Source organism: Hipposideros armiger, unplaced genomic scaffold (assembly GCF_001890085.2).
Source record: "Hipposideros armiger isolate ML-2016 unplaced genomic scaffold, ASM189008v1 scaffold_2363, whole genome shotgun sequence".
Taxonomy (NCBI): domain Eukaryota; kingdom Metazoa; phylum Chordata; class Mammalia; order Chiroptera; family Hipposideridae; genus Hipposideros; species Hipposideros armiger.
The window spans coordinates 1-9983 of NW_017733700.1; the positions used below are offsets into that span (position 1 = coordinate 1).

Genomic DNA, 9983 nt, shown 5'->3' on the forward strand with positions numbered 1-9983 from the left:
GAGCCACTCGGCCGGCCCGCAACAGTATCTCCTGTCCCTCGTTTTCTACTGGGCTGATTCCCCCTTTCCCCATAATCTTTTGCCTCCTCAGATACCCAGGTTTCCATTTAATGTCTGTTTTCAGATCCCCAGACACATTTGAGGTTGTACCTCCAGGTGCCCTGAGCTATGTCTAGCATTGCACATGTGATTGTTTTTTCAGATCTGAAGATATTATAGCTAAGTTCTGAGGGACATCACAAGGTCATAAAAAAAAACCACTTCTGTTTGAAATGGTTTTTCTATGAAGAAACATTTGAACAGCAGCAGCTGATAGTTAACGATTCTTTCTCCTCAATTCCAGCGTCTCGGCCCGTCCTCACCCTCAGGGCTCCCAGGGCCAAGGCTCTGGTGGGTGACATGTTGGAGCTCCACTGTGAGGCCCAAACAGGCTCTCCTCCAATTCTGTACCGGTTTTATCATGAGGATGTGACCCTGGGGAGCAGCTCGGCCCCCTCAGGAGGAGGAGTGCCCTTCAGCCTCTCTCTGACTGCAGAACATTCTGGAAACTACTGTGAGGCCAACAATGGGCTGAGGCCCCAGCACTGTGAATTAGTGCCACTCAGTGTCACAGGTGAGTTGACCCTGCCCACCAGTAGAACAATTAAGGAGCTCTAGCACCTTTATCACACTGTGTGACATCCTGCCTACCTCCTGCCTATAGAACCCCCACTGGGATGTCTGGGGTCCTTCCTGTGGTTATGGTTTCAGGAACCAGGAGCTTCCCAGCAGCCCCATTAAACTGCCTTCTTGACTGATCAAAACTCACTGAAAATGCCAAGCACACTCTTTAGAACGTAGACTGTATTCCGATCTGCAGTTATGACATGACAGGGAAACCCAACGATTCCGAGAGGGGGCTTCTCTGCTGCAAGGAAGGGGAGGCCCGTCCCCGTCTGGGTGCTCCTCTCAGCGACTCCCACGGGGCTCCCTGCTCTCGAGCGTCTTTCATTACAAAGGATGTAAGTGTGCCCCACAATTCCACACTGGAAACCCTGTTAACAGGAGCTGTGTGCACAGCCTTTCAGGAGACACAGCCAGTCAAGTTAGTTCACAAAGTGGCCGTGAAAGCAGCGGGGACCCAGGGGGCCAGCACAGGAAAGGTGAGAACAGGAAGACGTGGAGTGGAAATGGCCGCCCAGCAGTCAAGTCCCTCTGTTCGCAAAGCTGCCCTGTGACGTCGTGCCATTAAGTGTGACATCCAGAGGGAAGAAAGTGCTTCTTGTGAGGTCTGGATCTGCTTTGTGATGATGGTCCCCTGTCAGCCGCATGTCCAAGCCCCCATTGAAGGAGACCTGGGGAATAGCATCGTCTGCTAATGGCTGCTGAGATGAAGGTTCGTCTAGTCTGAGCTCTGAAGATAACTGGCCGTATGAACTTGGCCAAGCATATTTCCTTATGTTGACCTCGATTTCCTCACCCAGAACAGGGAAAATCAGACATGATGGAAATAATTGTCATCCCCAGCCTTAGAATTCTTTGATTTTGGTGCACAGGGAATATGTGAGTTATTCAGACTAAAAATATCACAGAAGGAGACATGTCAAAGGAGAAACTGGGACTCTCCAATCTGGGGACACCCCAGAGGAACAGGAGGCCATGAAACGGCACGTTAGCACCTCGGAGGCCTGGGAGGTGAGATAAGGCGGGTACCCTGAGACTCTTCTCATGGCTGGGTCCCTGGTCCCTTAGGAATAGAGACAAAGTCCCGTGAGCAGGCTCCCTTGGGGGCCAGCCTCGGACCCGGGAGCTCATCGAGGTGGCCAGTGCAGCCAGGAGGCAACTGGACTTCAGGTTCGATTGTTGTTATTCCAGCCAGTCCATTTCCTTCCCTACCGGCAGTCAGCCAGTTTCCCTCTGAGATTCACAGCGACTCTTACTTAGCACAGGGCTTACACACTCACGTGTCACAGTCACCGCAGGTGTGTGCCCCCCACTCCCCACAGCACAGCGGGCCCTCACATCCCAACTCCCACTCTCTCTGGTCATCACTTCCTGCTCTCCCCATTCTTCTGTTTCTATGACTCCCCGGGAGGAACACATGTAATTCCTGCTACTGCTGTCACACCTGCAGGCCTTCCTGCCCGGCCTAGGGGGTTGTGTCTGACACACGGGTCGTGTAGAACAGGACCTGCCAGGGGAAGAAACACCTCTCACTATCATCACTTCCAACATCATCCTCACCGACTGAACGCCTGCCCAGGCCAGGCCCTGGGCTTGGGGCTTGACATGCAGCCTCTCCTTTAATCCTCAAACCATCTTTGTCCCCACTTTGCGGGAAGGGAGACCGAGGTGTAGAGAGGCGAAGTAACTAGCGTTCAGACCTGGCGAGCAATGTTTGATGCCAGATTGGAACATGGACCTATCCAGCTCTTAATATCAGTCTTCACCAATTTTGACCACATTTAAACACCATCTTTTGGTTTTACATAATTTGTTATTCTGATCGAATACATAAATCTTCATGATAAAAAAATTGAATGGTATTAATAACTTTCAATATTACTAACTGCTGAAAAACAATAACTATGTTAATTACGCTGACTGAACATACTATTAATAATTATCAATAGTACTAACTGCTAACAAACAATAATTATGCAAACTACACTGACTATACTATTAATAACTATTAATAGTACTAACTGCTAACAAATGATAACTATGAATAAACTATTAATAACTATCAATATTATTAACTTTACTAACAAGAACTGTATAACTATGCTGACTATACTTTTAATGACTCAATTAATATTACTGTGAACAATAACTATGAAAACTACACTGACTTAATGTACAATAACTATCAATATTACTAACAGTGCTAAGAATAACTATGCTAACTACCCTGAATAAAAATACTATTAATACTCTATCAATATTACTAACTGTACTCAAAAACAATAACTATGGTAACTAAACTGACTAAATACACTATTAATACTCTATCAATATTATTAACTGTCCTAACAAACAACTATGCTAACTATGCTGATAAAATACTATTAATACTCTATCAGTATTACTAACTGTGCTAACAAACAGTAACTAAACTAACTAAATATACTATTAATAACTATCAATATTATTAACTGTCCTAATAACAACTATGTAACTATACTGATAAAATACTATTCATCACTCTATCAGTATTACGGTGCTGACAGTAACTATGCTAACTATGCTAAGTACACTAAGTGTACTAACAATACTAACTAAAAATACTCACTAAAAAATTTAAAGAAAAAAATGAGAAAAAATAATGAAAAAGAAAAAATGAGAAAATAAAATTTGAGAAAATTAAAATAAAAGAATGAGGAAAAAAGAAGAAAAGAAAAATGGGAAAAGTGAGCAAAGAAAAATAAGCAAAAGTAAAATAATAAAAAAGAAAAAATATGAGAAGAAGAAAGCAAGAGTGAAGGGAAAAACTAAAATGGGGGGAAAAAAGGAGAAAACAAGCTAGGTAGTCCAAGTCCAACAGGTCACCACAAATCAGCTTCCTGGCTATTAACAGACTAAAAGCTCAGCCCGGCCAGAGCTTTCTATAGCAGTTCTTGTTATTACATCACAGTGGTGCTTTGTGAGCTCAGAGCAGAAACTGACCAACCATAGCTAAGGATAAAGTGCAGTGCTTTTCTCCCCAGTTCTCTGGTTTGAACACCCTTTTACTCTGAACGGTTCCCCAAAGAGCTTTTTGTTTATGTGGGATATTAAAGACTGATAGTTACTTTAGTAGAATTTATAGTCTGTAGGATGCTTAAAAAAAAAAAAAAGACGTGTATTAGCATAGAATGTTTTTCCAGAGGTGGACATTGTTGCATTTTGCAACACTGACAGGATAAGCCCCTAAGCCCCTAAGACAGGATATGTTTTCACTCCCTCAGTCAAGAAATGGTGCTGCCCTCTGAGAAGCCCTATTTGTGTGTATAATAAACTAAATTTTATGTAAAATGTTCATTTAAAAGGTATCTACAAGCAAGTGTTCTCGAAATTACTTTCTGAAGTGACAGTGCTTGAGCGGGCGCGGGTCCAGGCGCTCACTGGATTCAGTGCTCAGCAGCTGCTGCTCTGCCCGTCCACGAACACCTGACCCTCCGCCGCAGGGCGGAGCTTCCTCGCGGAGAGGGGCCGCTTCCTGTGCCGCAGCGGCCGCAGCCGCCCAGTCCCTGGACTCGTCCTCCCTCCCAGGCCCGGGCATGAACTCCAGGGGTCAGCGTGGTCTGGACCACAAGCCCGTCCCTCTGGCTCACGCACAGCGTTTCCCCCTCAGGGCTGACAGGGAGCAGAAGTGGCCATGTGGCCACAAGCGTCACCGGGGTGCTGCTCAGCCTGGTGGGCCTGGCGGCTGTGGCACTGCTGTTCTATTGGTGGCTCCCGGGAAGAGCAGGTGGGTGACCCCGGCTGACCTTTGCTGACCCTTCCCACCTCCGTTTCCTGGGGCTCATGCTGCCTTGGTAACCACCCCTGAGCTCTCAACAGCTCCCCCCATAATCCTACAGCCCCCCACCTTCCCCTCTGGGTCCCCCAGGGTTTGTCTTTACCAAACAGCCCCATTGGGTGGAAGACCCCTGGATATGATGTGCTTGACACAACATCGTAAGCTTCAGTGTCTGCCCACCTGCCCTTACAGGACCCTCAGGAGTGGGAAGAGGGGAAGAAAGGCTGAGAAGCAGGGGTGGAAACAGGACGCAGATGGTGTTGATAACCTACTGACTTATTAAGGTGTCTTCACAGCTGATGGAGTCTGTTTTTCTCCTGGCTGCCATGGGCCATTATTCTTTACAGACTCCAGGCTAAAGGGTCATGGATGGGGGGCCCCTTTCACAATGTAACGACACCCCTCAGGAAGCCAGGGTCGGTCATTGTGGCCCAATCTGCCGCGTCCCACGGGCAGAGCTAAGAAGGGCTCCACAGAGGCTCCTGTAACGCCCTCTGCTCGGTCTTGCAGGAGGGAGGCCTGCCTGTGATGCCTCCAGGTAAGACCTGGGCTGTGTGCCTGCGGGGTTCACGAGAGGCCTGCGGGGTAGAGAGAGGGAATTAAGCTGAGAGCACAGTCACGGCTGCGTGTTGTGAGATGGGTTGTTCCCGGTCCACGTGGTCACCTCCTGGGGGACAGCACAAGGCAGTTCCCAGGACCTTCTCACCTGCCACCTCCCCTAAGATTCCTTCTTGAGTGAGGTGCTAACTGCTCTTCATGTGTAACTGCCATCCTATCCTTGTGCCATCGTTTCCTTGCTTGTCTGAGTGCCCGCTGTAACCGCCGACCCCACCCATGTCCTGAGATGGCCTTCACCTTAGCTGGATCAGCCTGGAAAGCTCTGGCCGTGGCCAACCTAAGCGATATCTGTTGTGACGACAGCTGAGAAGGTGCAGTCACACAGCGGGGCCACCAGAGAGAGGTCTCTGCCAGGGTGGCGCCTGTGAGGGGCTGCCATGCTGGCTCACCTGGGCTCACCAACTACCCCCGGGGAGGCCTGAGTAGCAGCACGCAAACCTGAGTCCCCCTGAGCCTTTCCAATTTCTAGTCTCTCTGAGACGCTGACTGCGTTGAGAGTGGAGGCTTTGGTTCCAGGTTTGAAGCTTGACTTTCTACTTATACATTCATGAGCAAGTCCCTTCGCCTCTTGGAACCTCCATTTCTTCATCTACAAAATAGGGAGCATAATAGAATCAACTGAATATTGATATAAGCACTAGTACAGTGCCTGGTACACACAGAGCGACCACGAGGTCTGCAAACACAGATGGTATCAATGTGCCGTTCCTAGTAATAGAATCGTTCTTAACAATAGACCATTTTTTATGTGCTCATCTACGTGTCCGGGTTTGGCCGTCACCCTCTGGTAAAAACTCAGTAACGGGGAACTCGTTATAGCTCCTTTGTCAGGATTCCTGAGGAACGTCAGTGTTTCTGTCTCGTAGGAGCCCTTCTGGCTCGGACCCCCAAGAGCCCACCTACTCCAACATGCCAGCCTGCCTAGAAATGCAGCCAGTGTACAGCAATGGTAGGACCCACCTGCTTTTTCTGTTTTGTTGTTGGTCCCTCATCAAGGTCCGTCTTTCTCTTGGACATCTGGTTGACCCGTTGTGCCTCCTAATTTAACAACTTCTACTTCAACTAGCCAGCCTGTCTTCCCCTCCTCCTATGCCCTTCTGGCCAACCCCGCCCACTCAGCAGAGGCCTGGCTCCTGGGAATAGCTATTGTTGACTGAAGAATCAGTAAATATCCAGCATCGTGCATAAATCACCTTCTGTAATTCTCCCAATAAGCTTATTCCAGAAGTATACGTTACTGTCCCTTTTACAGGTGAAGAAACTGAGGCTTAGAGAGACAACATAAGGTGGTTGACGAAGGACTAGCATAGACTGTCCTGTGTCTCTTGGATCAATACAGTTGGTGAGATGACAATTTGGACAGGAAATATTAAACATAGACGGACCCTTACTAATCTGTATCCCTCCAACCAGGATGACACTGGGGGCTTGGACACAGGCCGTCACGGCGTACTGCTTTCCATCCTGGCCCCAGGGTGTTTGGGAGTTAAGGTGAGTTATATAATCTGAGGCTGCCCATAGCCTCCAGATGTCTCTCTGGATAATGGGTATGTTTGTGGTCAGTACAGGAGCCACAAACCCTTCTGGTTTGGGGAGCTGTGCCCCTGTAGTATAATCAATCAAAGACACTGAGGTGGGAGTCTGGTAACGGACAGCTTGTGGCTATTGGATAGGCACAGTCCCTCCATTTGATATGACCGTCATTGTTGGGGGAAGGGCTTTGGGTGCACAGAGGGAGCTTCTTGGGGCTGACCTCCTGACGGTCCTGTAAAAGTTAACTGTGATCTGTGTTTTAGGTATGGATTCTGTCTATCTTTCCCTGAACCTGTTTTTGTTATGTTTTCCAAATGGAGGCATCCCGTCATGGGTGTTTGGGAGGCACAAAGTGGAGGAAGCCGGGACAGAACAACATAATTAAAGGCTGTCTGTTGAAGGGTTATGTTTTTTGTCCTGCCTCCAAGTGGGATGGAAGAATTAATCCAAACTAGGACTTGCTTGTCTTCCCACATTACGGGAGCAAGCGCTGGGGGGTTTGGGAAGTACGTCCAATACGTGTCCCCCCGTGTTATACTTACCTGCCATGTCAGAATAACCAGTATTGTAATTAGGAACTTATTAACCTGTTTCCAGGTCTCGGCCGATCTCTTCCTCGCCCTCCTGGACTGTTTGCTGTCTGGTTTCTCCATGGTGCTGTTTGACTAGGCGTTCTGGAAGCCACTGAGGACCATCTGCTGTCCTAGGAAAACCACAAACATGTCCTCTCCCCCACACCAGGACCGGATCCGGTCCATGCCAACTACCCATGAGGGGGTCTTTCCAGCGGACGAGAGCCTCCGCAGCAGGACTGGGATTCCAGATACGATCTGCTGCAGAGTGACCTTGAGCATCCGTTTGTAAAAAATTTAAAGTGAAAGTTCATGGTTTAGTTGGTTGTATACTGAATTCCCATAGTCTCCCCATATTTGTTTTATTAACTGATTTTTGAGTGAACAATGAGCACACTCAATAATTCCCTGACCCTGTGGGTTAAATGGGATACCTGTGAGGTGTTGGATCTAAAAAGTTAAGCAAAAATTTTGAAAGGCCTTGCTAGTATAGCCAGGTCCATTGTCAGTCTTTATGACCTTTGGGGTGCCCGTAGTGGCGAATACCTGGAAACAGTGACTGATGATATGTATTGTTGCTATCGCAAATAAGAAACCAGACTTAGTGTCGATAGTTGTATGGTCATAAGGGGTATTTTTAAAACTAGGAATGTGAGTAACATCCATCTGCCAGATGTGATTTGGAAGTAGTCCTCGGGGGTTAACTCCTAAATGTGGTTCAGGAAGCAAAGTTGCACAGCCGGCACACTGTTTAACTATCTGTCTAGCCTGTTCTCGGGTGATCTTATACTGATGCCTTAGTGACCGAGCATTTTGGTGAAGAGCATGAGACTGCATGGCCTTTTCCATAGGGCTTGTAGGTGTGGCGAAAAAAGCCTGGACTGAAAGACCTAGCGGTTGAGTAGCTGCCTCTGCAGCAGCATTGCCTGCAGACAAAGGTCCTAGAAGATCAGAATGAGCTCTAATATGACCAATATACAGTGGCTGTTGTCTAGCAAGAATGGTCTGTTTTAGTTGATGGAACATAGGAAACAGCTCCTCAGTGGTGGCTGAGCTAACATGAACTGTCTCTATAATCTTACAGACACCAAAGACATAATGACTATCTGTGTAGAGGTTTAGTGGCTGGTGTGAAAACATATGTAAAGCCCAGATAACTGCGGATAGCTCCACCCGTTGAGCTGAGCTATACCCTGTGACCTCAGTTAAGGTCTGAGTGGGGGTATCGGCGGCTGCCCTGCCATTGCGGGAGCCATCTGTGAAAACTGTAACTGCTCCTGGAATGGGCTGAGTTTGTAACACTGAGGGAAAAATGAACTACGTAGACCTTGCAAACTGTAAGAGTTTATTAGCAGAATAATGACATCCAAGCTGACCAGGAAAATTTGTCAAAGTTATTTGCCACTCCGTGGAGTTTGCATATAACCAAGATTGCTGACTACCGTTAAAAGGAACTACAATGGCCTGAGGCTGTTTTCCAAAGAGCTGGAGACATCTTCATCTCCCCTTAGTAATAAGTAAAGCTGCTAACTCATAATATGCCTGAGGAGGTTTAGAAGGAGTGCTCTTTTTTTTTTTTTTAAGATTTTTATTGGGGAATTGGGGATGGGAACAGCGCTGGAGAATTGGGAGAAGGGGAACAGAGAAGTTGCTGTCCTTTTGTTCTTCAGTCTAGTTGTGGAGGACGTTGCTTCACTGGCCCAAGTTGGCACCATCATTGCGCTCTTCCCGGACGAGGCAGATCAGTCGCCGGCTTCTGGATGGCCGCTCACGCTGGCTGCTGGCATCACAAGGTAGCCCATGGCAACCCACTGCAGCAGGAGCTGCAGCCTACGCCGCTGTTGCCGGCGACTCACGGCAGCCCAGCTCCAGGTTGAGCTGTTGTTCAGCATCTTAGCTGTGGAGGGCAGTGTCACTGGCCCTCATATGTGGGATCCGAACCAGGGCCCTCTGGCATCCCAAGTCAGTTCTTAACCATCGCGCCACTCGGCCGGCCCAGGAGTGCTCTTTAAATGTAGCCACTCTAACAGGCTTTACCTGAGGATTTTTACTAGGACACTCCCTAGAGAAATGGCCTGCCTGCTCACAAGAATAGCATACTCCCTCCTTACGATTCCTCTCCCTCTTTTGTTGCAGCTTTGGGTTGAAACCTTCTGTAGTGCCATGGCAAGAGCATTGCCCTGGATATAAGACGGCCCTACATCTGCACAAAGGCGGATAAAATCTGAAACATTAGTTTTTTTCTATAAGGTTGCACTAGAGATTCACAGGTAGAATTGGCATTCTCAAATGCTAGCTGTTTGGCAAGAAGCTGTGCGGCTCCTGGGTCATTAATGAGCCGCCCTATGGCTTGTAGGACCGAGAGACGAAGTCCTGATACGGCTCGTCTGGACCCTGTCTTCCATTAGACAGATCCTCTGTCTTTGCCCCTGCAGTGGGAGATGCCCTCCAGGCCCTAGTAGCACAGAAATTAATCTGTTGATAGGCTATCGGAGGATATCCCATTTGATTATGAGTGCCTGCATAATTCCCTTCTCCCTTAAGCATCTCAGCTGTAACAGGTATCTGGTGTGCGGCATTTCGCTCTGCCTGCTGTTCGCACTGGTCAACGAACTCCGTTTTCCAGAGCAAATAATCCCCTCCAGTTAGAGAAGCCTTAGTTATCATTATCCAATCTTTTGGAGTAAGAGGTGTGTTTGCTGAAACCGTCTCAAGCAACGGTAAAGTAAAAGGAGCAGTAGGTCCATACTGGGTGGTTGAGGCCTTGAGTTCCTTAAGCG

At 48.0% G+C, this 9983-nt stretch overlaps 1 protein-coding gene across 3 annotated transcripts; it reads left to right on the forward strand.

Annotated features, from left to right (window-relative positions):
- Positions 1–344: 344 nt before the first annotated feature.
- LOC109378648 (Fc receptor-like protein 5) lies at positions 345–7523 on the forward strand. 3 transcript variants are annotated; one of them, XM_019634956.1, is made up of 5 exons: positions 345–613; positions 4313–4429; positions 4991–5018; positions 5965–6047; positions 6512–7523. In XM_019634956.1, exons 1-5 carry the CDS (start codon positions 400–402, stop codon positions 6514–6516), a joined length of 447 nt encoding a protein of 148 aa, XP_019490501.1. In that variant the 5' UTR covers positions 345–399; the 3' UTR covers positions 6517–7523. The 3 variants fall into 3 exon arrangements, 2 of the variants coding, with proteins under 2 accessions (XP_019490501.1, XP_019490502.1); XR_002123033.1 differs by lacking the exon at positions 5965–6047 and having other exon boundaries at positions 345–1674; positions 6351–7523; XM_019634957.1 differs by lacking the exons at positions 4991–5018; positions 5965–6047 and having other exon boundaries at positions 7229–7523.
- The last annotated feature ends 2460 nt before the right edge of the window (positions 7524–9983 follow it).